The 27,556-nt window shown below is 45.2% G+C and overlaps 2 protein-coding genes across 2 annotated transcripts in view; both read left to right on the plus strand.

Moving 5' to 3' along the window:
• LOC132393801 (cell surface glycoprotein MUC18-like) overlaps nucleotides 1-2,429 on the plus strand; it is a 60,042-nt gene extending 57,613 nt beyond the window's left edge. Inside the window, exons 11-12 of the mRNA XM_059969194.1 lie at nucleotides 525-600; nucleotides 1,544-2,429. Of these exons, the coding sequence (XP_059825177.1) occupies nucleotides 525-600; nucleotides 1,544-1,564 (97 nt within the window). The 3' untranslated portion in view covers nucleotides 1,565-2,429. The remainder of the gene's footprint in view (nucleotides 1-524; nucleotides 601-1,543) is intronic.
• A 10,486-nt stretch (nucleotides 2,430-12,915) lies between these two features.
• grcc10 (gene rich cluster, C10 gene) lies at nucleotides 12,916-24,131 on the plus strand. The gene is made up of 3 exons (XM_059970711.1): nucleotides 12,916-13,131; nucleotides 14,400-14,576; nucleotides 22,381-24,131. The coding sequence occupies exons 1-3, from the start codon at nucleotides 13,056-13,058 to the stop codon at nucleotides 22,518-22,520; spliced, it is 393 nt and encodes a 130-aa protein (XP_059826694.1). The 5' UTR covers nucleotides 12,916-13,055; the 3' UTR covers nucleotides 22,521-24,131.
• Nucleotides 24,132-27,556: the final 3,425 nt, after the last annotated feature.

Raw genomic sequence — 27,556 nt, forward strand, 5'->3', positions numbered from 1 at the left:
TCCACCACCCCAATGACCACTCCCCACCACGTGCTCAGAGATCACTCCCTCAGGGTGCATGCCATCTTTCAAAGACTATCTGCCACCTTAGGATCCACTTGCTGAACACCAGGATTGCTGCCCTCCCCAGATACCTCCCCTTTCCTCCAAACCAGTCCTCCACCCCAGGGACCACTCCCACCCTCAGGGCCTGCTCCCTCCCTTGGGGGATGCAGAAGGAGGCTGTGCAAACTTTTTTTTGCACCTTGAAAGGGAGCTTCCAAGTCTAAAGCTGCTTTCCAGGTGTGAGGGAAGATGAGGCACAGAGATAGCCCAGAAGCCACCAGAGCTCCAGAAAGTGGTTGCTCCTGGAGAGTTGCCAGAGTTGAGGAAGATCTCTTGTGAGCCCTGGGCCTTGTAGGGATTCAGAGGATGGTGATAGGGCACAGGGAACACAATGTAGGCTTCAATTGGTACCTAGGATTCACTGTGTGATAAATGTTTTAAAACACTTCCTAATACTTTCTGATACTTGGCTCCTTAAGGAAACCCTTGGAAGATGTTGAGGAAATTCCTGTCATGGATCCAGAGAAGGACTCAGCTACAGAAGAAAAGGTTGAGGTGGGTCATTTTATTTGACAATGGTATGGTTGAACAGTAACTGATCCTTTCCCGTTGACCTTTGTTTCACAATGATTAGTTCAGATACACTGTAGAAAACAGCCTGTCCAGATGCATCACAGCTTGGTGGGGTCCATCTTGATGAAGGGTCTCAGCCCAAAACATTGACTGTTCCCATTCCTCCATCAATTCTGTCTACTCTACCCGGTACCTTCAAAACCATGCCAACCTAATCATGGTCTTCTTCCACCTCGGTTCACCTCTCCCCCCCCCCCACCCCTTCCATGGGCAGAAGCTAGACAAACTTGAAACTACTTCCACCAGGCTCAAGGACACCTTCTATACCATTGTTCTCAGACTCCTGAACAGACTTGATGAGCTTCCTTCTTGTGGTCCATGCAATTTCCATGTCTGTCTGCAATGGAAATGCTGCATTCAGCTCTGTTTTCTCCCTTAGTCCCTTAGTCAATATCCTTACATACCATGATCTGTCTGGATGCCACACAAACAAAAAGCTATTCACTGTAACTTGGCACATCTGGAAAGAGGTACAGGAGCTTGAAGACCCACACTCAGTGACTGAGGAACAGCTCCTTCCCCTCCAGAAACAGATTTCAGAATGGTCCATAAACACTATCTTCATTTCTTTTTGCACATGGTCTTTGTAATGTACAGTAATTTTGTGACTTGCACTGTGCTGCTGCCACAAAACAACAAATATCATGACATATAAGCCAGTGATAATATGATTCTGTTGTGACAATAATAAACTAATACCAATTTTCCCATTACCAATCAACTAGCATCATTAAAACTGATCTAATCAGTAATCGCACTCTGTAAGACCTTCCAGCATTGCCACATTTCCAGCAGGGATTTCACCTCACACAAGTACTTTATTGCCTGTAAGTTACTTTGGGATGTCTTTCTTTCTTCCCACCAGGAACCTGTCCTTGCCAAGTAACCTGCAGCAAGAAGCCAAAATGGAAATCCTTGCAAAGATCAAGCAAACTTGTGCACCTTTATCTCTGAGTTTCAATTACAGCCAATGCTTACAACCTTATCAATTTCATAATCTATCAAGACTTCAGATAATGGATGTACACTCTCTGCTATTCCTGGAGATTTTATTTAGCTTCCTTTCCTCAGGAAATAGAGGTTCAATATATATGTTACTTGCTGCACTTCCATGTCCTGTGTTGTTCAGCAAATGGCCTTGACTGATGTTGGAAACAGTTCCTTTCAATTTCCTAGACTGCTTAAATTCCCATTTCCCATTAGCCAACTAGTTTGGCACCTACCTTCTCCAACCAGGATTGAAGAGGATTGAAGGCCATACAGGTGACGTATGAAACTCTCAAGCAAGCTTGACTGGAAATGGTTTCCTATAACTATTCGCTGGCCACCATGAACTGTACCACTGGCATAACAGGTGCACATTCTGCACCAATAACTGCCCACCTGGCACCTTAATCTACCAACACCTTTATATGGCTTTATATTATTTTTTACATTCCACCTGTGGTGCGCAATTTCAAAAATACCCTTTCGCCTCAGCTAATTAATTCCTCACAGACCAACATGCATTTGAGTAAGTCAGATGCTGTTTTGCAGGTCTCACACAGCTGAGGCTGAGTGGGGGTGGAGAACTGCAAGCTACGCTGTGTTTGATTTACAATGTTTTCCTTTGACTTCCCTCCAGGAAACTCCCTCTTTCTCATTAAAAGTCATTTCTTTGACCATGCATGCACTCAAGTTGTAATGAAATCCTCTGGTCTATGGTTTGCCAATATATTAATGTTTTCAGACAATATTAAAGACTGTCAATAAGCCAGATTGTATTGTTAACAATTTTCGAATCATACACAGATTATACGCAAGAGTCACGGGGTGTACATACTGTTCTAATAGACATTAATATTTGCCAACTGAGGCATCGTGAAAAAAAACAGAACATCGCAAATAGCAGACCCACCAACGGATCTCTCCCTCTCTCCCTCTCTCCCCCTCTCCTCCCTCCCCCTTTCCCCCTTCCCCCCCCCCCCGATGGTGGTGGAGAGTGTACTGCTGATTCTCGAGTCGGAGGACTCAGAATAAAAGCAACGAGGCAGACTGTAACATCATAGTCAGCGAGCTGCTTTGGTTTGTTAGTTTCCACTTTCACTGTGGAAAATGGTGGCTCCTCTCTGTTGCTCGTTAGAGAGGGGTAGAAAGAGCGAGAGCTAGTGGCATGTTGGGTGAGTTGTTGTTGGACTGCAGGTCATGGTCCCTCTTTGGGGACTTTGCTTGCTGTGTGGGGGCTGAGCTTCCAGCTGAAATAAGTGAGGGAAGGTTGATGCTTTCCTGTTGCTTGTGCATGGGAGGGGACAGAGGGGGCTTTGACATTCTAATGCTTCATTGTCATTCATTCTTTGGGTTTCCCTTCTGTTTCCATGATGTCTGTGAAGAGTAAGAATTTCAGGTTGTATACTCTATACATACCCTGATATTAAGTTGAACCATTGAACATTGTGGTGAACATCAAGAGACATATATTGTAGTCTTGTGAACATTGAGAGGCACACATTCTGGTCCTGTGGGCACTGGGAAACATATTATGGTCTTGTGGACACTGGAAAACAGAAATAATGGTCTTGTGATTAGTGAGAAACAGATAATATAGTTTTGTGGGCACTGGGAAACACATTATGTTCTTGTGGGCACTGGGAAACATATTATGATCTTGTGGGCACTGGGAAACAGATATTATGGTCTTGAGGGCACTGGGAACATGTTATGGTCTTGTGACTATCGAGGGACGCACATTGTGGTTTTGTGAACATTAAAACGCAAATGTTGTGCCTTGTGAACATTGGAATACACCCAATATTGAGAAACACAGATTTTTGTGTTTGTCAACATTCAGCGATATACATCGTGGTCCTTTGAACATCGAGAGGAACACATTGCAGCCTTTAGAGATGCATCATGGTCTGGTGAACTTCAAGAAGTACATATTATGGTATTGTAGCCATTGAGAGTTGTACAATGTGATTCTATAGGTGTGACAAATCTCACATTTCAGTCTTGAGAGTTTCAAGGGATACACATTGTGATCCAGTGGGTATTAAGTATTGTATATTGTGGTCCGGTGGGGACTGAATCACAGCTTCTGGTTTTGTGGACATCGGATCTGATAGATGTCCTTGTAAATCAAACAAATATTGAAGATGTTGGATTCCTCGGTATACACATCACCGATGATCTCTCCTGGACTGTACACACCGGCTTTGTAGCAGAAAATGCACGACAGCATCTCTTCCCTCTCAGGCGACTGACGAAGTTCGGCATGGGCCCCCAAATCTACAGGGGCACCATTGAGAGCATCCCGGCTGGCTGTTTCACCACCTGGTATGGGTACTGCACCAACCTTCATTGCTGGGCACTGCAGAGAGTGGTACGGACAGCCCAGCGCATCTGTGGACATTTATAGCAGCAGGTGCAGAAGGCAGGCGTGGAAGATCATCAGGGACACCAGTCACCCCAACCATGAACTGTTTCTGCTGCTTCCATCTGGCAAACACCACCGCAGCATTAAAAGCCAGGACCAAAAGGCTACTGGACGGTTTCTTTCTACAAGCCATTATACTTATAAATTCGCATGTCTGTACATTGCAATAGAGTCATAATGCAAAGATTTTTACTCCCTCACGTTGTGGGATGAATGCAATGTTTAAATATATTCTATTTCTAATAAATTCTAATTCTAAGTCTGGAAAAAAACTGAAAATGCTGAAAAGACAAATGTAGAGAGAGAAACATGGTTAACGTTTCAGCTCATACATACATTCTCAGAACTGGGAAACAGAACAAAGTAATTTACTTAGGAAAGTTCAGTCACTTGGCAATCAAGATGACGTAGTAGATTGGAGTAGACAATGGCTTTGTGAGAAGCCAGAGAGTATTTGTACATGATCACCTCTCTGACTAGAGGTCTGTGACTTGTGGGGTGCCACAGGGATCCGTGCTGGGTCCATTTTTGTTTGTCATCTGTATCAATAATCTGGATGATAATGTGGTTAACTGGATCAGCAAATCTGACACCAAGATTGGGGGTGTAGTGAACAGCGAGGAAGACGATTGAGCTTCAGTGGAATCTGGGAATACTGGGAAAATGGCAGGTGGAATTTAATGCAGACAAGTGCGAGGTGTTGCACTTACTCAGTAAAGCACTGAAGAGTGCAGTACAACAAAGAGATCTGGGAATACAGGTTCATAATCCATTGAAAGTGGTGTCACAGGTAGATAGGGTTGTAAAGAGCTTTTGGCACATTGGTCCTCATAAATCAATGTTTTGAGTACAAGAGATGGAGTATTATGTTCATTCTGTGTAAAACACTATTAAGGCCTAATTTAGATTATTGTATGCAGTTTTGGTCACCTACCTGCATGAAAGATGTAAATAAAATTGAAAGAGTACCAAGAAAATTTGCAAAATATACAAAATTATGAGGGGTATAGACAGGTAAATGCAAGCAGGCTTTTTCCACTGGGTTGGGACTACAACCAGCAGTCATGGGTAAAGGGCGCAAGGTGAATTGCTTAAGGGGAACATGAGGGGAAACTTCTTCACTCAGCGGATCACAAACATAAAAATATCGGCAGATGCTGGAAATGCAATCAACGCAGACAAATTGCTGGAGGAACTCAGCAGGCCAGGCAGCATCTAAGGAAAAGAGTAAACAGTCAATGTTTTGGGTCGGGTCCTGCTAAAGGGTCTCAGCCTAAAAGATCAGCTATACACTTTTCCGGAGATGCTGCCTGGGCTGCTGATTTCCTCCAGCATTTTATGTGTGTTCATGAGAGTGTGGAAAGAGCTCCCAGCACAAGTGGTGCAAGGAAGCTCGATTTCAATATTTAAGATAAGCTTGGATAGGTACATGGGTGTGAGGGGTATGGAGGGCTATTGTGCAGGTGCAGGTCAGTGGGGCTAGACAGTTTAAATAGTTCAGCACAGACAAGATAAGCCAAAGGCTCTGTTTCTGTGATGTACATTTCTATGATGTGATTTCAAAGGGACCTGGGAGTCCTCGTGCAGGATTCCCTAAAGGTTAATTTACAGGTTGAGTCAGTGGTGAAGAAGAGAAATGCAATGTCAGCATTCATTTTGAGAGGACTAGAATATAAAAGCAAGGACGTAAGGTGCGGATGAGGCTTTACAGAGCACCTTAGGGCCCCTTCTTTAAGAAGGGATGTGTTGGTCTTGCAGAAACTTCGGAGGAGGATCAAAAGAATGATTCTGGGAAAGAAAGACTTATCACATGGAGCAATTGATGGTTCTGGAACTTACTTGCTTGGAATTGAGAATAATAAGGGGAGATCTCATTGAAACCTATCTAATGTAGAAAGGTCTAGATGGAGTGGATGTTTCCTGCGGTGGGAGAATCTAGGACCACAGGGCACAGAGGGGAATCCATTTAGAACGGAGATGAAGAGGAATTTCTTTCACCAGAGGGTGGTGAATCTGTGGAATTCATCGCCACAGGTGCCTGTTGTGGCAGGTCATAGGGTATATTTTGGGCAGAGGTTGATAACGTCTTGATCAGTCAGGGTGTGAGGGCAGGTGACTGGGTTAAGAGGGAAATAGATCATCCATGATGAAATGGCAGAGCAGTCTCAATGGATTGAATGGCTTAATTCTGTTCCTATGTCTTTTGGTCCTAAGGAATGCCATGCACTTAGACTGGAAGTAAAGAAAATGACTCACCTCTTTACCTGGAATGAGGGCTTGGATCTCTGGGTGGTGGGACGAAGTTAACGGGCAGCGTGTTGCACCCCTGGGAACAGGGGAGCAGACCGGAGAGTCACAAAGGGAATGGTGCCTTGCATTATTGAAGGGCAAGGGGAAGAGATGTCTACAGTTGAAATTGCTCAATTTCAATTAGAGGTGAGTGAAAATAAAAATGTAGATGCTTTCTCATACCAGTTCACAGACCCCCTGATATCTGTCCACAGACCTCTGAGGGGTCCGTGGAGCCCAGGGACTCCCCTGCTTTAGACCTTGCATGGAGTGATGGCAACAGTGTAGCACTGAATGACCGGCTCAGCTCCGGAGCATTGACACTTGCCTTGCTGGTGGAGTTTTGCACCTTCCACTCCAGATTCAACTAATTATCCTTCACAAGTTATCCCTGTTGGGGTGGCGGGTGGATGGGGTGAGGGCAGTGTTGATGGTGGAGAAAGGGAAGCCCCTTTCTTTGAAGAAGGTAGACAAAACGGGACATACTGGTAGCCACCCATTTCAGTCCTACATCCCATTTCCTTTCCAACATGTCAGTCCATGGCCTCCTCTACTGCCACCATGAGGCCACACTCATGTCGGAGAAGCAACACCTTATATTCCACCTGGGTAGTCTCCAACCTGATGGCAGAAACATTGATCTCTCTAACTTCCACTAATGGCCCCCCCACTCTCCTCCGTATCCCATTCCCCTCTCTCACCTTACCTCCTTTCCTGCCCATCACCTCCCTCTGGTGCTCCTCCCCTTTCTTCCAGGGTCTTCTACCCTCTCCTATAAGATTCCCCCTTTAGATCTTTACCACTTTCACCAATTGACTTCCCAGGTCTTTACCTCCCCTCTCCCGGTTTCACCTCTCACCTTGTGCCTCTTCCTTCCCACCCCCAGCTTCTTGGTCTGACTTCTCATCTTTTTTTCTCCAGTTCTGAAGTGTCTGTTTACTCTTTCCCATAGATGCTGCCTGGCCTGCTGAGTTCCTCCAGCAGTTTGTGTGTGTTGCTCGGATTTCCAGCATCTGCAGATTTTCTGTTGTTTGTGATTTGAAAGTTGGAAGTGTTTTTTTTAATCAAATAATGTGATACGTTCTAGAATTGAGTCATTGATGAGTAGGCAGCCTCGCAATTCTCATTCAGTTTGCAACTAATGAAACTACATTGAACAGCAATCAAACGTATGTATGTCAGACCAGCTGGCAGATGTTCTCACTGACATCTTCAACATCTCCATGAGCAGCGCCACCATTCCAACGTGCTTCAAGGCCGCCACCATCGTCCCTGTGCCGAAGAAGTCTTCAATGTCCTGCCTCAATGACTACCGTTCTGTTGCTCTCAGATCATCATCATGAAGTGTTTTGAGAGGCTCGTCATGAGGCATATCAAGACCCTGCTACCCCCTTCACTGGATCCCCTGCAGTTCGTGTATCGTCCCAACCGCTCAACTGACGATACCATTGGCACCACCCTCCACCTGGCCCTAACCCACCTGGACAAAAAGGACACATATGTTCGAATGCTGTTCATAGACTTCAGTTCAGCATTCAACAAAATCATCCCTCAGCACCTGACTGGAAAGCTGAAACTGCTGGGCCTGAACACCTCTCTCTGCAACTGGATCCTAGGCTTCCTGACTGGGAGACCTCAGTCAGTCCGGATCGGGAGCAGCATCTCCAACACCATCACACTGAGCACGGGGGCTCCCCAGGGCTGTGTGCTTAGTCCACTGCTGTTCACTCTGCTGACCCATGACTGTGCTGCAACACGCAGACAGACAGAGAGACATACTTTATTGATCCCGAGGGAAAGTGGGTTTTGTTACAGTCGTACCAATCAAGAATAGTGAAGAAATATTGCAATATAAAACCATAAATAATTAAATAATAAGTAAATTATTCCAAGTGGAAATAAGTCCAGGACCAGCCTATTGGCTCAGGGTGTCTGACACTCCGAGGGAGGAGTTGTAAAGTTTGATGGCTGCAGGCAGGAATGACTTCCTATGACGCTCAGTGTTACATCTCAGTGGAATGAGTCTCTGGCTGAATGTACTCCTGTGCCTAACCAGTACATTATGGAGTGGATGGGAGACATTGTCCAAGATGGTATGCAACTTGGACAGCATCCTCTTTTCAGACACCACCGTCAGAGAGTCCAGTTCCACCCCCACAACATCACTGGCCTTACAAGTGAGTTTGTTGATTCTGTTGGTGTCTGCTACCCTCAGCCTGCTGCCCCAGCACACAACAGCCCTCCTCAGGTCCAGCACCAGCTCCTTAGTCTTTTTCACATTAAGCTGCAGGTGATTCTGCTCACACCATGTGACAAAGTTTCCCACCGTAGCCCTGTACCCCGCCTCACCTCCCTTGCTGATGCATCCAACTATGGCAGAGTCATCAGACAACTTCTGAAGATGGCAAGACTCGGTGTTGTAGTTGAAGTCCGAGGTGTAGATGGTGAAGAGAAAGGGAGACAGGACAGTTCCCTGTGAAGCCCCAGTGCTGCTGACCACTCTGTCTGACACACAGTGTTGCAAGCGCATGTAGTATGGTCTGCCAGTCAGGTAATCAATAATCCATGACACCAGGGAAGCATCCACCTGCATCACTGTCCTGCTGGATAGCTGGAACCACTTCATCAAGTCCGCCAATGACGCACAATGATGAGTCAGCTTACAGAGAGGAGGTGCAGCGGCTAACGGACTGATGCAGAGCCAACAACCGGTCTCTGAATGTGAACAAAACAAAAGAGATAGTTGTTGACTTCAGGAGGACACAGAACAATCACTCCCCGCTGAACATTGATGGCTCCTCCGTTGAGATTGTTAAAAGCACCAAATTTCCTGGTGTTCGCCTGGCAGAGAATCTCACCTGGTCCCTCAACACCAGCTCCATTGCCAAGAAAGCCCAGCAGCGTCTCTACTTTCTGCGAAGGCTGAGGAAAGTCCATCTCCCACCTCCATCCTCATCACATTCTACAGGGGTTGTATTGAGAGCATCCTGAGCAGCTGCATCACTGCCTGGTTCGGGAATTGCACCATCTCGGATCGCAAGACCCTGCAGCGGATAGTGAGGTCAGCTGAGAAAATCATCAGGATCTCTCTTCCCGCTATTACAGAAATTTACACCACACGCTGCACCTGCAAAGCTAACAGTATTGTGAAGGACCCTACGCACCCCTCACACAAACTCTTCTCCCTCCTGCCATCTGGCAAAAGGTACCGAAGCATTCGGACTCTCACAACCAGACTGTGCAACAGTTTCTTCCTCCGAACTATCAGACTCCTCAATACAGAGTCTAGACTGACATCTGCATCATTTATTATTAAGCAACATGTAGAACACACTGGAGGAACTCAGCAGGTCGGGCAGCATCCGTGGAAACGAGCAGTCATCATTTTGGGCCGAGACCCTTCATCAGGACTGACAAAGGGTCTTGGCCCGAACCATTGACTGCTCATTTCCACGGATGCTGCCCGACCTGCTGAGTTCCTTCAAAGTGTTGTACGTGTTGGTTTGACCCCAGCATCTACAGTGTACTTTGTGTTTATCATTTATTATTATATTGTAATTTGTCCTATTTCTTGTTTATTAGTTATTGTACTGCCCCATACTGTTTTGTGCACTTTATGTAATCCTGTGCAGGTCTGTACTCTAGTGCAGTTTTTATGTTGTTTTACATAGTTTAGTGTAGCCTTGTGCTGTCTCACATAGTCTAGTGTAGTTTTGTGTTGTTTCATGTAGCACCAGTGTCCTGGAGAAAAGTTGTCTTGTTTTTACTGTGTACTGTACCAGCAGTCTATGGTCGAAATGACAATAAACTTGACGACTACAGACATCTCTCAGTGTAGTCAGCTCCTTATTTTTGTTCATTTTGCACATTCTGACCCAGCAAAGAATTCCTATTTTATGAGCCCCTTGGGCAAACTGCAAAGGCCTTCAATGTTTTGGAAAACAAAACTTTGATGAAAGACTCCACACTCTTCGCAGAGGTGGAGCTCCTGCGATGTTTGGTGATACATCTGGTTTTGTTACTTTCCTTTCTTTTTTATTTATTAAATTTTTAGAAAATTACAAAGAATAAATGTAATGATAAAATAGTAAGAAAGAAAAAAATAATATTAACCCTCCCCCCCCCTTAACCCTTGTCTAAAGAAAGAAAGAAGAAAAAGTTTGCCTGGATATCGGAGGATCCCCACATGCTCCATGGAGTTCAAAATAATTTTAATATTTATTTTTACTTTCCCCAATCACTTTATAATTTTATCTTCAAAGGACCTATGTATTTAATCCTATCTTTTGTAGGTATGGGAGCCAAATTTTCAAAAATATATCATATTCATTTCTTAGATTGTATGTATTTTTTTCAAGTGGAATACAACTATATATTTCATTATTCCAATGATCCATATTTAAATATAAATCAGATTTCCAAGTAACTGTGATAAATTTTTTGGCTACTGCCAATGCAATTTCTACAAATTTTTTCTGATACTTATTCAATTTAAGTTTCGGTATTGTCCCTTCAATGTCTCCTAATAAAAATAATATTGGATTTATTGATTTTGATTGGTTTTGATTTATTTAACAAACTCATTGCTATCTTTTAGATTGGAAAAATATGGGAAAGTATCAGGGTATAAAGTAAACTGGGATAAAAGTGAAATTTTACCCCTTACCAAAGGAAATTATAATCAATGTCAATTAGTAACTCAATTTCACAACACTCTTTTCTGTTATTTTCAATTAAAGGCTTATTTACGAGAAAAGCTGGGTCAAACAATGTTGATGCCAAAACCTAGTGAAATAGAAATATTAATTCAAAAAGGAAAAATTTAAAAAATTACATCTTGTATGTACAATTTGATTTGAAAACAGACAATTAAATCAGGAATTCATAAATCAAGACAAAAATGGGAATCTGATTTGAATATTAAAATTGATGGAAAAAGCTGGTTAAGATTATGTTCTGATAGTATGATAAATACAATAAATGTTCGACTTAGATTAGTACAATATAATTTTTTACATCAATTATATATAACACCACAGAAAATAAATAGATAAAATTCAAATATGTCTGACCAATGTTTTCGATATAATCAAGAAATTGGTACTTTTTTACATTTTAAAATTCAATCACTTTGGATAAATCTAAGACTTTTATTGGAACAAATTACTGGAGTACAACTCCCACATAGTCCAATATTATTTTCATTTTGCTACTTTCCTGAAAAGGAAGCTCCTCACATCATCATCACTCATTGTTTTTCTCACTCAGATGTGCACCGACAACAAAGGTTATTTGAACAACCCTGAAAGAAATTCAAAGCATTCAACTAATTTAGGTTTAACTTCGACTTTACTTTAAGCAAGTCGTGCGTGTATCATGTGGTAGCGCAATGACGTGTACAATTATCATAATTTTACATTTAACCTATGATTAATTATTTAAACGAACAAGAATGCTTATTCAACAAACACATAAACAAGTTTACTCAAATGTAACTAAAATGTTAAATACACAACAGCTATAAAAATCATCAACTTTATTTGAATAATCGTATTCTAAAGACTTTGTCACGAAATGGGTGGTGAATATGAAATGCTTCTCTCCTACACAGAAGTTCACTGCCTTTCTTTGTTCGAACTAAGGACAGAAGTTTCACATTTTCTATTGAAAAACAACCACCCCACCGGTACACTTTGAAAAAAAGGATTGTATCCATGGGGTGGTTTACCTAGCAGATGTCTTTAACCATATGAATCTTTCAATTCATTGTCCTGAAGTCACCATTACAGATGCTGCTGAAAAATCACAAACTTCCTTGGCTAAGCTGCTGATATGGAATGAGAGAGTGGAGGCCAACATCCTTGCAAATTTTCAAATGCTGGGGAAGTGCTTTACAAGATGGCGTTGAGATGCAAAATTCCCTGCCAATTTCTTTGAACATCTGGAAACAGTTCAGAACGCTTTCACATGTTGCTTCCTTCTTGATGGCATTAAAGTTGAACCATGGATCTGCAATCCTTTTCTTTCTGATATAATCTGTATTGAAGATGTTGACTTAGCCAAAGATGAACTCATTGATCTTAGGACAAAAAAAAACTTCCTACAATTGGAAGTTATCTCAAAACGCCTTGGAGAATCCTGATTACAAACAAGAGAAAATCTGCAGATGCTGGAAATCCAAGTAATACACACAAGCAATGCTGTGTTCCTTGAGAGAAGTCTATCTTCCCCTTGTAAAGTGAGCTGTGGAAGCTTTATTTCCATTTGCAACAGACCCAAGGCCCGAAATGACAACTGTACTTTTTCCCATAGATGCTGCCTGGCCTGCTGAGTTGCTCCAGCATCTTGTGTGAGTGGCTTGGATTTCCAGCAGCTGCAGATTTTTCTAGCCAGAGTAAAGGAGAAAGTTTGAATTTCTGTCCCCACGGCGGTGCTGCTGCCCGAGTCCTCCGGCCGTACGGCGGCGATGCTGCCCGAGTCCTCCGGCCGTACGGCGGCGATGCTGCCCGAGTCCTCCGGCCGTACGGCGGCGATGCTGCCCGAGTCCTCCGGCCGTCGGTCCTCCGAACGCGCGGCGGTGCCGTGCTTAGGCCCTGACGGACGAATCTCGGGTCGGGAGCTGGTGTTTATTGTTGGGTAGCCGGGGAATTGACGCTTTTTTCGTGACAGGGCGCACATGGCGTCGGCGTCACAACCGCAACAGCAGCAACAACAGCCGCAGCAGCCGGGCTTGACAGTGGACCAGGCGAAAGGTGAGACCGGGGCCCCGTCTTAACGCGGGCCCTAAGGATGGGCTTAGCTCCCCAGTCCCCGGTCCAGAGGCCTTACAATGGACCTGGGATTCTGGGACCCAAGGATATGTTTGTCACCCAGGTCGGGATACCGTTGGTACCAAGGCTATTGTTTCTGAGTCCTATGCTGATTCAGTGGGATCGTCTCTCTGTCTATGGCAGGTTCAAAGCGGGTGGGGTCGGAGACAATGGACTATCCAGGCCGTCGTTTTAGCTCCCTTTACCAGCCACTGTCCGAAGGGCCCTTTGAGTGAGGAAACCAGGGTTCGACATTCGACCGAGGGTTGGGATTGGATCTGGTACAGGCTGAGTTTCGTGTCATAGGAATCCATATCACCGATTCAGACCTTATACTTAATCGCTGCCTCGGTAAAGCAGCCCCCATCCACTAAGACAGTCTCTCTTCAGCCTCCTACAGGGGCAGAAGATACAAAAGCCTGAAAGCACATACCACCAGGTTCAAGGACAGCTTCTACTCTGTTGTTATAAGTAGTGCCTTAGTACTACAAGACTTCAAGTCTACATTGTTGTGATCTTGCACTTTATTGGTTTACCGTGTTCTTCCTCAGTGCGCCGTACAGTGATTTGATGTATTTGAACAGTATGTAAGACAAGCTTTTCATTGTATCTTAGTTCGTCCGACAATAAACCAGTTCCATTCCATTCCAACCCGTTGGAGTTGACCAAGATTCCTATCTCATCCGTTCCCATTTGGCGGTGTTTGGCCCATTCCTTTATTCCATATCTGTACCACACGTACACACAAGTTGTATCTCAGATCCTTTTCAAATCTTTTCTTTCTCTCCTTAAACCAATGCCCTCTAGTTTTACCCTCCCTTTGCCTTTTATCTGCTATTCATGGTTTTGTACGCCTCTTTACGATCACTCCTCCCTCTGCAATGAATAATTTCATCCCTGCCCAACCTCTCCTATAAACCAGGCCCTCAAATCCTGACAACGTTTCTGTAAACTTCCTTTGCCCTCTTTCTGGCTTAATGACAACTTTAACAGAGTAATCAAAACTATACAGTATGAGTGCTGCCATCTTACCAACATCTTGTATACCAGGGCCAGTAGTTGTCCTGGGGCTGACGTTCGGCCACATTTCAGGAACCCGAGGAACAGTACTGTGCAGTAACAGAAACCTTGTCCATTTGCTGCTGCCTTGTCGCCGTTCCCCCCCCCCCCCCCACCCCGCCTGACACGTTTTGCCTCTCCCCTTCGCCCAGTGATTCTGGCTGAAGTGATCAAGGCCTTCAGCTTGCCGGAGAACGCGATGAGGATGGAAGAAGCCCGAGACAATGCCTGCAATGACATGGGCAAGATGCTGCAGTTCGTGTTGCCCGTGGCAACCCAGATCCAGCAAGAGGTCATTAAATCGTATGGATTCAGCAATGATGGGGAAGGTAAGTGTATGCATTATACCTGGAATGACCCACCCCCTGCAGCTTCTCCTGCCCCTCGTCCGGGGATCATTGTTTTCCTTCAGCATAGGTTCCCAGACTTTCTCAGTTTGTTCCATCAATAACAGCAGTATCTTCAGCTGCCTGGTCTCTGAATTCCCTCCTTAAATCTCTTTGCACGCTCAGACCTTAAAATAGGGGAACACAATTAGGCCTCTGAGGCCATCAGGTCCACTCTGTGATTTGATCATTGTTGATGTATTTCCCCATTATCCTGCCTCCCCCTGTAACCTCTTGTGTTTTAATGTAAGATCTACTTCTCCAAGCACGTCTTTGGCCATCCGGTAGGTTTCTGTGGCTTGTTAGACTGTAAGGGGCACCACGGTAGCATTGCAGGGCATTCGAGAGTTCGGCGTTTAATTTCGGTGCTGTTCTGTGAGGAATCTCTCTGCATCCTCCGCGTGGAATGCGTGGGCTTCCCCCGGCTTCCTCACACGGTTCAAAGACGTAGGTGAAATGGTCATTGTAAATGTCCTGTGATTTAGGTAGGGGTTAATCGGGTTCGTCGGAGGGTTGGTGAGATGACATCACTCGAAGAGCCAGAAGGGCCTGTTCTGTACTGTATCACTAAATAAATAAATAAGTCCGGAGCAGAATTAGGCCACTGGGCCCTTTGTGTCTCTTCTACCATTCCAACACAGTTGACTTATTATCCCTCTCGATTCCATTTTCCTATCTTCTCCTTGTAACCTATGAAAGTCTGCTTTAAATATACTCGTTGACTTGGCGCAGCAATGAATTCCACAGATTTACCACCCTCTGAGTAAAGAAATTCTTCCTTATCTCTGTTGTAAAGGACGTCCCTCTATTCTGAACCTGGCTCATTCACAATGGGAAACATTCTCTCCACAATAGAGTGACACATGACTACACTGCTAGGTCCATTTCAAGTCAAGTCACTTTTTAGTGTCATTTCGACCATAACTGCTGGTACAGTACACAGTAAAAACGAGACAATGTTTTTCAGGACCATGGTGTTACATGAAACAGTGCAAAAACTAGACTGAACTACGTTAAAAAAACAACACCAAAAAAAACTACACTAAACACCTACCCAGGACTGCATAAAGTTCACAAAGCAGTGCAGACGTTACAATAAATAATAAACAAGACAATAGGGCAGTAAGTTGTGTCAGTCCAGTCTCTGGGTATTGAGGAGTCTGATAGTTTGGGGGAAGAACTGTTACATAGTCTGGTCGTGAGAGCCTGAATGCTACGGTGCCTTTTCCCAGATGGCAGGAGGGAGAAGAGTTTGTATGAGGGGTGCATGGGTTTGGTTTTCGGATGCAGCGTGCAGTGTAAATGTCCGTAATGGGTGGAAGAGAGACCCCGATGATCTTCTCAGCTGACCTCACTATCCGCTGCAGGGTCCTGTGATCCGAGATGGTGCAATTTCCAAACCAGGCAGTGATGTAGCTGCTCAGAATTCTCTCAATACAACCCCTGTAGAATGTGATGAGGATGGGGGGTGGGAGATGGACTTCCCTCAGACTTCGCAGAAACTAGAGACGCTGCTGGGCTTTCTTTGCTATGGAGCTGGTGTTGAGGGACCAGGTGAGATTCTCTGCCAGGTGAACACCAAGAAATTTGGTGCTCTTACCGATCTCTGCCGAGGAGCCGTTGATGTTCAGCGGGGAGTGGTCGATTCGTGCCCTCCTGAAGTCAACAACCATCTCTTTTGTTCACATTCAGAGACAGGTTATTGGCTCTGCATCAGTCCGTTAGCCGCTGCACCTCCTCTCTGTAAGCTGACTCGTCATTCTTGCTAATGAGACTCACCACGGTCGTGTCATCGGTGAACTTGATGATGTGGCTCAAGCTGTGTGTGTTGCAGCACAATCGTGGGTCAGCAGAGTGAACAGCAGTGGACTGAGCACACAGCCCTGGGGGGGGCCCCATGCTCAGTGTGAGGTCTCCCAGTCAGGAAGTCTAGGATGCAGTTTCAGATGGAGGTGTTCAGGCCCAGTAGGCTCAGCTTTCCAATTGGTTTCTGAGGGATGATTGTGTTGAATGCTGAACTGAAGTCTATGAACAGCATTCGAACGTATGTGTCTAAGCCTTTCAATATTCAAACCGAATCAAGTTCGCTGATGACCCAGCAATGTTTGGCCTCAACAACAGCAACAAGATGGTGCACAGCAAGGAGGTAAAGAGGTTGGTAGAATGCCACAAGCACAACTTGAGTCTCGCACTCAAAATGCTGGAGGAACTCAGCGGGGCAGATAGCATCTATAGAAAAGAATAAACAGATGCCATTTTGGCCTGAGACCCTTCCTGAGACGCAGCCTCAGAATAGAGGGGTGTCCTTTTAGAATGGAGATGAGGAGGAATTTCTTTAGCCAGAGGGTAGTGCCACAGACAGTTGTGAAGGCCAAGTCTTTAAGTATATTTAAGGCAGAGGTCGATAGATTCTTGACTGGTCAGGGCTTGAAGGGATATGGGGAGAAGACAGGAGACTGGAGAGAAAATTTGGACCAGCCATGATGGCAGAGCAGACTCGATGGCCAAATGCTCCCATATCTTATGGTCATATCAGGGTATGTCTTCCATCCATCGGAGATATTTATCAGAAGCATTGCATACAAAGAGCCTTAGCATTGACAATGCCAAAACCCTGCATACGACAATCTCTTCGACCCCTTAATGTAAGCCAGGAGTTACTGTAGCATTTGGGCAAGAAAAGTTGGATGGAAAACAGCTTCATCCCAGCTGTTGAGCTCCCAGCCACCACCTCGGTCTCATCATGTACAAAGTGCCAGTAGCATTATATTGTCTACTTCCTAACTTGAATAATAAATGCGCTGTGTTATTTGTTAATTTACTGCTGGAGTTATTACTTTTTGTTATGTGTGTGAGTTATACGTACTGTGTTGTACACCTTGGTCTGGTGGAATGTTGTTTCATTTGGCTGTGTACGTGCATATGGTTGATTGACAATGAACTTGAACTTAACTCTATCTGAGCCTTTCAATATTCAAATAGGTTTCAGTGAGATACCCCTCATTCATCTCAACTCAGTGAGTACAGGCCCGGAGCCATCAAACGCTCCTCATACATCAACCCTTTCATTTCCAGAATCATTCTTATGAACCTCCTCTGGACCCTCCCCAATGCCCAAACATCTTTCTTGGATAAGGGGCCCAAAACTGTTCTCAATATTCTGTGGGATCTGACAAATGCCTCATAAAGCCTTAGCATTACATCCTTGCTCTTGTATTAAATTCTTCTCGAAATGAATGCTGACATTGCAAACAAAAGACAAGAAAAAATCTGTAGGTGCGGGAAATCCAGCAACACACTAAAACATCTGCAGATGAATGGGCGGCTAACATTGCATATGTCTTCTTTATCACCAACTCAACCTACTAGTTAACTTTTAGGGAAATCTGCACAAGGGCTCTTAAATCCCTTTACACCTCCAATTTGTTAATTTTCTCCCCATTTATAAAATGTCTACGTCTTTATTCAGTCTACCAAAGTGCATGTCCACACACCTCCCTATACGATATGCCATCTGCCACTTCTTTGCCCATTCTCCCAATCTATCTGCCCTTCTGCATATTCCCTGCTTCCTCAACACTACCTGCCCCTCCACTTCGAACTGAAAATCCTGTTGGGAGTGAGTCATTGAAGGAGCAAGTGAGAGAGTGATAACTTGCATTATTTGAAGACTGCAAGCCCCTTTGGGAGTGAGTCTTATTTGGGCCAATAAAAAGGCAGGAGGTGTAAGCAGAGCAGCCATTGTTGGAGTGGGCCGGTCAGTGTCAGGGTGGTCTTGGCTTTGGCAAGCACAGACAGCAACTCTTAAGTAAGTTCTTAGTGAATTTTTTTCCTGTTAATAAATAGCTAGTATGCTGAGAATGGGTCCAGTTAGTCTCTTGTGTGAAAAGTGAGAACTTTTGTAGACTTCCAGTGTCCCTGATAATGACATTTACGCAAGGTGTACAGAAACTCCTCAGAGATCAAAATATACTTTATTCAAAAATAAAATTATATACAATAAACCATTCAATGACTCTCAGTCCTTTACAAATGTTTCCATTACAATCTTTACATTCCCACACTTTTGCCACCCACTTGGCACTCTGTTATTCCATACTTACATACACTTTTTCAGGGGTTTACACCCCGCCCCACCCCTCAACTCCCGCGGAAGAAGAACCCTAGACTGGTCCTTCCCCACCGGGCCCTTGGCTGCCCCGAGTTTGAGTGCGTCCCTCAGCGCGTACTCTTGCAGCCGAGAATGTGCCCGTCAGCAGCATTCCCCCACAGACATCTCCGTGTGCTGGTAGACCATCAAGTTCCGGGCCAACCAAAGAGCATCTTTCACCGAGTTGATGATCTGCCAGCAGCACCGGATGTTGGTCTCCATGTGTGTCCCCAGGAACAGCCTGTAGATCAGAGAGTCCTCTGTTATGCAGCTGCTGGGGATGAACCTCGACACTGCCCCTTCCATCCTCCTCCACACCTTCTCGGTGAACCCACAGTGTGCAAAGAGGTGGGTCACCGTTGATTCCTCACTGTAGTCTTCCCATGGGTAGAGGGGTATGGAGACGACGTTCTGGACGTACAGGAGGGATCGGGCTGGGAGGGCCCCTCTCACCGCCAGCCAGGCGAGGTCTTGGTGTCTGTTGGTGAGGTCTGGCGATGAGGCATTTTGCCAGATGAACTGGACGGTCTCCTCAGGGAACCTCCTCACTGTGTCCATCTCATCCTTCTCCTGCAGTGCCTGCAGGACCTTATGTGCTGACCACTGCCTGATGGCCCTGTGGTCAAAGGTGTTGACCTGAAAGAACTTCTCTACGAGGGACAGGTATGGCGGCAACGACCATCTGACAGGAGGTGTTGCACGGTAAAGGGGCCAGACCCATCCTTCGTAGCTAGGGCGACAGGTAGAACCTGGGCACATAGTGGTACTTGGTGCCCACGTACCTGGGATCCACACACAACCTGATGCAGCCACACACGAAGCTGGCCATCAGAGTGAGGGCGACATTGGGGACGTTTTGCCCCCATTGTCCAGGGACTTGTGCATGGTGGTCCGTCTGACCCGCTCCATCTTGATCTCCAGACGAATCTGAAGACGGCTCGGGTGATTTCCGAGCTGAAGGAGCGGGGAACTGGCCACACCTGCACACAGCAGCCCTGAGAGCACCTCACACCTGATGACCAGGTTCTTGCCCGCTATCGACAGGGAGCGCCCTTCCCCACAGTCCCAGTATCTTTTTGACCTTGGCAGTCCGCTCCTGTCAGTTCTTGTTGCACGTCTCAGCCCTTCCGAACCAGATCCCCAACACCTTCAGGTGATCAGACCTGATGGTGAAGGGAACGCTGGATCGGTCAGGCCAATTGCCGAAGAGCATGGCTTCTCTCTTTCTACGGTTGACCCTGGCCCCCGACGCCTGCTCGAACTGTTCGCAAATGCTGATCAGCCTGTGAACCGACCTCGGATCAGAGCAGAAGACAGTGACATTGTCCATGTACAGGGAGGTTTTGACTTGGGTCCCTCCATTGCCTGGCAGCATCACCCCACTTATGCCCTCATCCCTCCTGAGGGCTTCGGCAAAGGGTTCTATGCAGCACACGAACAAGACAGGAGAGAGAGGGTAGCCCTGCCTGGCTCCAGACCTGATGGGGAAGCTGTCTGTTTCCCACTCGTTGACCTGGACTCCGCTACAGATGTCTGTGTAGAGCAGTTTGATCCAATTTTGGATTCCCTCCCCAAATCCCATTTTGGAGAGTACATCCACCATCCACTGCTTCTCCTTTACCCACACTGATTGTTACTTCCTTGAAGAATTCTGACAGATTAGTATGAGGATACCAATTTTTTTCAAATGTATAAAGAGCAAAAGAGGCAATAGTGCATTTGGGACCACTGGTAAATTATACTGGAGAGTTATTAATTATTTTGCACCAGTTTTCGTTACGGAAGACACTAGCAACGTCCCTAAAATTCAAGGGTCAGAGAGCAGAACTGAATGTTGTTGCTATTACTCAGGAGAAGGTGCTTGGGAAGGTGTAAGGTCTGAGGATAGACAGATCACCTGGACTAGATGGACTACACCCCAGAGTTCTGTGTGAGGTATCTGAAGAAACTGTGGAGATATTAATGATCTTTCAAGAATTTTTAGATTCTGGCATTGATCTCAAAAATTGTAAAAGTCCTTCCACTCTTTTAAGAAGAGAGGGGGTTCAGGAAATTATAGACCAGTTAGCCCAATTTCAGTGGTTGGGAAGGTGTTGGAGTCCATTAATAAGGAAGAGTTTTTGGGGAACTTGGAAGCACATGACAAAGTCAGTATGATTTCCTTGAGGGGAAATTTTGCCAAACCAATCTGTTGGAATTATTTGAGGAAATAACAAGCAATATAGACAAAGGTGAGTTAGTAGATGTGTTGTACTTGGATTTTTGCAAGGCCTTTGACAAGATGCCGCACACGAGGCTGCTTAAAATAAGATCCCGTGATATTAGCATGGATAGAAGATTGTCAGATTAGGAGAATTAATCTGAGTGAGAATTAAGTGGACCTTTTCTGTTTGGCCGCCAGTGACTAGTGGTATTTCACAGTGGTGGGTGTTTGTAAACCTGGCCACAAAGCCATCAATTCCAATATCCAAATCGTTGACATGTTTTATTTTGTAGTACTCAAAATCAGGTTTATTAATATGCAGTGAAGTTGGTTGTTGTGCCACAGAAATTCCGTGCAATACATTAAAAAACTATAAAATACACTAAGAAATATTGTCTGTTCAGAAATCTGATGGCATAATTCGAGTCATGTCTTGGTGTATTATATTACATTGTCGAGCTTGTGGCTCACTGTTGTCTATTGCTTCGCCTTTTATTACAGTGTTTCTGCTGGAGGCTTAGGTCCTCCCTTGGGTGTTGTTGGCATTGATGATCAGTGTCTTTTTCCCTGGAACCCCTCATTGAATGCAACACATCCTATCACCACCAAAACTAATAAATAAATCAATTTTGTAATTCAAAGTATCTGGAAGTAAAATTTCCTGTGGGAAGATGAAAACATTTTTTATGCGCTAGATGTAGATTCACTGGTAACATAGTCATACTGTGGAAGCTGGCCCTTTGGCTCACTTACTCTGCTGACCATCAAACACCCACTGACAGTAATTTCAATTTATTCTTCCATCAGTCACCACCTGCCTCACCTCCCTCAGATTCTGCCACTCATCCATCCTCCACAGATTGGCAATTTACATCTCCCTCCCCACCGTCACCACTGTCCCCACTAACCATCCTTCCCCTTGCCCCCTTTCCCCTTCCCTCCTCCCGTTTCTCCCTACCCAGCTCATCCCTACCCTCCCTACTCACCACCCTCCTACCCCTTTTACCCTCTTCACCTAGTTGGTGCCCCAGTTCCTTTCCAGTGCCTCTGCACCCATGTCCCAACCCAAAGCCATTACAGACATTTTTGAAATGCCCTAAAGGGCCCACAGCCTTGTTGTGAGTCAACAGTTGTCACTCCCTTCACTTCATGCCTCTAGAACTCTTCCTCATCACATCACCACCAGCTCCATTCGCGTGCCCCTCGCTCACTTTTTGGAAACCCCATCAGAGCGGTTACCCTCCACTTCCTCGTCAATATGAATGGAGTGCACCCACATCTCGAGAGGGTGGGGAATGGAGTCTGTACTACCCTCATCGTTAGACTCTTCAGGGCCCAGGCAGCATGAGATGTGGTGGACACGAGTGACTGAGGAGTGTTTTTCTTTGTTGAAGGTGTGTTGAAGTTCGCTCGCATCGTCAAGGCCTACGAAGGGCAGGACCCCGAGGTTGCAGCCATGTCCGGGAAGCTCAAGTCTATGTTCCTGCCTCCAATGACTGCCCCCCCACACAGCTCCAGCATCCCCTCCTCGTAGTCTGCTGAATTGGGGCGCTGGGAGCCTCGCAGGGCCAGGGATACCAGTCTAGGCCTCATAGGCCCACCCCCAGTGCCACAGGACTGCAGACAATTGACACTGATCCCTCCACAGAATCATCTCCTCAAGTTGCTCTTGATTCTACTTACAGCATTTTTTCCCCTTATGTCAGGAGCCTCAACGTGCTTTAATCTTCAGGCTGGAGTGGATAGTAGATATCCCTAGAGGAGTACTGTAAGGCAACAGTGAAAGACTGTTCTGTCCCGTGTGTGAAACACACAAGCCAGACAATCTTAAGAACCACTCGCGTGGGTAGACAAAGAGGCCGCAAAAGAGTAGGGGATTGCTATGCGCTACCTTCTGGGCAACACACACAAAATGTTGGAGGAACTCAGTAAGTCAGGCAGCATCTATGGAAGGGTTATAAACAGTCAGTGTTTCAGGCCGAGAACCTTCTTCAGGACTGAGTGAAGGTGCCAGCTGCTGTCGTTCATCCTGACAAGTGGAGAGTTTTTATTACAGTCATACCCTGACAGTGTGGTTCAGTTCTCGTGTGCTTTCTTCTGCTGTGGGGTGCAACACTTCTCCAGCCCCCTCAAGCCGTGTCCTTTTCATTGTACCAATATGTATCCGGTGAGGGGAATACTTGTTCTACCTTTCCTGGGTCAGAGGTTGCTGCTGAGTTTGTCTGCTGTCGATGCTCCCTGTAGGGTGGGGGTGGTGGTGAGGATTGTAATTTTAACCTGATAACTGGGTGGATTCTTGTGGGATTGGGGGCATAGACTGGTTCCCCATCCCGTTTAATTTCAGGAGATAGGTCCAGTTCCCGAAGAGTTGGGGGAAATGCTTGCAGTTGGGACACCAAACCGTCCCAGCTCTCCCAAAAACTGACCCAGATTGGAGAAAGTGCTGTGGAGGAACAATGCAAGCATTCAGTATCCCATCCAGCCCAGCCCCATGTCCTGAATATGTTCACCAGGTCAATGTCTCATCCTTCACTGCTGAGTGATCACATCAGCTATCTGGTGCTGTTGGGAAACAAAGTGTCCCTTAGTGAATGTAAATTGGATGTTTGAAGTAATGATCATCTGGGGTAGTGAAGGTTCAGTCAAAACCTGACTTGGGAAGGCACCTCTCTCCTCTTCATTCCTGCATCCAATCCCTGAAGCTCCTGACCTAACAACTTCTGGGAGTGCCCTCAGCTCAAGACCACAAGCGATCAAGAAGGTGACTTGTCACAACCCTCTGAATGGGCACTAAATGTTGGGCTTGCCCAAAGAAGGAACATTTAAAAAGAAAAAAATATTTGTCCTACATGAGAAGCCAAGGGCTCGAGGTGAGACCAGCACGTAATATGCACTACCTGAACCAACTTCAGAAATAACTTTCAAAAGGGATCTGGACTTGGCTGGGAAGTTTTTTGGGAATAATGGGCACTGTGATCAAATGCTCTGGGAATGCACACCTTGGGGTGACTTCCTGTCCTGAATCTGTCTGTGCTTTTCATTCTTGCTCCTGGCATTCTGTGGTTTTATCTTTAGCATGATCACAAGCCATTGTCCTGTACCTGAAGATATCATGTTGTGTACACAATAAAGTGTGATAATGTGACAGAGGCTGTCTGTTGTTTGTACTGTTTCTTCTTGTGTTGTCATGTTGCTCTTGTGTCTGATTCTCCTTGCTGCTGAGAAACCAGATTCTGGCAGAATCACTGAATATATTCTGGGCCAAAAAGGAGAAATGTTGTGTCTTCTATATGGCAGTTGAAGGATTATGAGGGAACAGGTAGAAAAGTGGAACAGAAGCCAAGGTAAACTTGCCAGGCACTGTTCTGTGCCTTACTAGATTCAACACCACTGCGAAATGCATCTAGGTGGTGGAGCAGGCTCAAGGAGCTCTACTCTGTCCCCTGTTTGTAATCTTTCACTGTAACTGCCACGTAGAACCGTTCAACAGAGGAACAGGCTCTTTGACCCACAATGTGGAACAAACTAAATTAGTAATCAAATTCCCAGCCAAACTAATCCCTCCTGTCTATGCAAATTCTGCAAAGGGTGGCACAGTAGCTTGGTGATACTGTAATTTACAGTACAGTGACCTGAATTCAATTCCTGCAACTGCCCGTAAGGAGTTTGTAAGTTCTCGTCATGATTGCATGGGTTTCCCCTGGTTTCCTCCCACAGTCCAAAGACCTTTCAGTTGGCAGGTTAAATTGCCATTGTAAGTTGTCCCATCAATAGGCTGGGATTAAACTGGGGGATTGCCGGGTGGTGTGGCTCTTAGGGCCTATTCTGCGCTGCATCTCAATACATTAATAAATATCCTTCCATTTCCTGCCATTTAACCTGCCAACTGAAAGTTCTTTGGACTATGGGAGGAAACCAGGGGAAACCCAGACCCAGATAAAGTAAAAGGCAAATGTTTATTGCTGTGGATTCTGGCATCTATAGTCTTGTGTCTACCAGTGCTGGGATCTTTTGGACAAAGAAGGTGATAGTGGGTAGAGGTGATTAGTGAGAGGGAAGAGCCAGTGGGTGAAGGGTCTGGGTAATAGGTGGACAGAACCCAGAGGGGGAGAGGGATGAAAAATTGGAATGAGAGAGAGACTGGGGAAAGATGCATCAAAAGTGAAGATTAACTGTTGGAGAATTCAGCATTTTTATCATTGCCCACGCAGAATATGAGCCTTTGATCCTAAATTTTCGGAAAGTTCAGATAGGTCTACCTTTGCCAGCCGAGAAAGGCTCTTCCAGGGCTGACCCATGGGAACATCAGCCCAGAGATGGAAACATAAGAGGCTGCAGATGCTTGAACATAGCACAGGGCTTTGACCGAAGGTGTTGAACATCTCCATGCATCCACAGGTACTGCTCAATCCACTGAGTTCATCCTGCAATTTGCTTTTTGACCCAGATTATGTGTTCGATACTCTAGAGTGGGACTGAGTCCAGATCCTTCTGACTCATAGGTGAGTAAGGAACATACTGAATCACATCTACAATATTAAGAATATAGGAATCTTTTAAACATTCCACTGACACAATCACTTCATTCATGTCCTTGCCAAGCAGATAACACGCACTTCCTCAGCTCTGTCCAAAGTGGTCGGCTGGGTAATTTTAATCACTTCCTGGACACTAGGTTTAACCTGATTTCCCTCTTCTCTCCTCACCTCAGCTTCACTAGAGGAGAAGGCAGATCAGTAATAAAACCAAAAAATGCCCATTAAGTTGGAGACTTGTAGAAGATGATGTTTCTGGCTGATCATCTTGAGATGTTGGACATTCAACTGCTCACTCACAGTTAATCCTAGCCTTGTTTTTCTAGTCTGTTGTCCACTTGTCAGACCATGCCAGGTCTCAGTTGTGGCCCAATGGTCATCTTTTGAACTGCATTATGGGATATTATAGATGCAAGGTGATGTTGCAACAGATATCATTGATGGTGCATTTGAAGGAAATTCTCACCTTTGTGGGGATGGGGGGGGTGGAACATTTCAAAGAACACTTTGCCTTTCAGACAGAGGGTTGTAGGCTTCATTTGTACCCCAGATTTATGACCATAAAGTTGGGGCTACCAACTCAGTACATGGCAGAGGGAATGTTGCACTGTTGGAGGCACGGAAAGGCATTAAACCCTGTCTGCCTTCTGTCTCGGATGAACGAGAAAGTTTTGAAAATGGAGGCATTGATGGTGTAGATGTGGTAAGAAACTTTTCTCGATTTTAAAGATATCAAAGACTAGACAGCAAAAGATTAAGGGTAGGAGATATAGAGGGAACCTCAGGATCACAGAATTATACAGCACAGAAATGCCCTACAACCCAAATCATCCATGCTGACCAAGCTGTCTACCTGAACTAGTCCTGTTTGCCCCACATACCTTTCCTATCCATGTACATGTACAAGTGTCTTTTAAACATTGTAATTGTAACTACGTACTATTCCACGTACCCACCAGACTCTGTGTGGGGATTAAAAAACGCTTGTCCCTCAAACCACCTTTAAAGCAATGCTCTCTCACTTTAAACCCATGTCCTCTAGTTTTTGACTCTCTGCCCTGGTAAAAAGTATGACTTTCCACCTTAATTTTCCTCCTTATGACTTCATTTACATCTATATGGTTATCCCTCAGCCTCCAATGCTTCAGGGAAAACAATTCCAGCCTAACAAGTCTCTCCTTATTACTCAAGCCCTCCAGTCATGGTGAAATTCTTGTGAATCTTTCCTGCCAAATACCAAAGACTTGGAGAGTTGTAACATCCCAAATTCTGCATTCAATGCCTGACCATTGGAGGAAGATTTTGTTTTGATCCATAGGTTGTTTGCAACCAGGAATTCCTGAGGGGGTGGTGGAGGAAGATACATTTACTGTATGAAACATTTGTTATTGATTTATTATTGGTAGTGGTTAATGTACAGAGATACAATGGAAGGATTGTAGAACATACTGTTGTATAGATTAAATCATTACACAGTGAATTGAGATGGTACAAAGTAAAACAGCAGAATGTAGAATAAAGTGTAAAGGTTACAGAAGAACTGTTGGTAAATAGTAAAGTGCAACTTTGTTTTGAGGTAGATTGTGATTTCAAGTGTCCAACTTATTGTACATTCAAGAATTTGATAAAAACAGGATATAAGCTGCTTACCAAGGCATACAAGGCAATCGGCCAAGTACTAGAAAACAGGATTAGAGTAGATGACAGATACAGTATGTCAAAGGTCTTATTTCTCTGCTATGTTTCCACGGCTAGGGGAGCAGAGATACTCTCCCTGCTATCCTGGACAATACATACCCAGGAACCAACATTGCTATTGGGCCACTGTTACTACACCCCGTGCCATGACCCTGCTGGCTGGTTTAAGGGTGTCTGAGAAATGCCACTGCAATGACTGATCTTTCCCTTCCACAGGAGAGTGGAAGTGGACTTCCTCCACCTCATCGGTGACCACTCCTGACAGCTCGTGGTTATTCTGTCCGTTCCAGAGACACGGATTCACCAACTGGCTGAGCTGCTGCTTTGTGAGGATGGG

This window comes from Hypanus sabinus, chromosome 5 (assembly GCF_030144855.1).
Source record: "Hypanus sabinus isolate sHypSab1 chromosome 5, sHypSab1.hap1, whole genome shotgun sequence".
NCBI classification, from domain to species: Eukaryota; Metazoa; Chordata; class Chondrichthyes; order Myliobatiformes; family Dasyatidae; genus Hypanus; species Hypanus sabinus.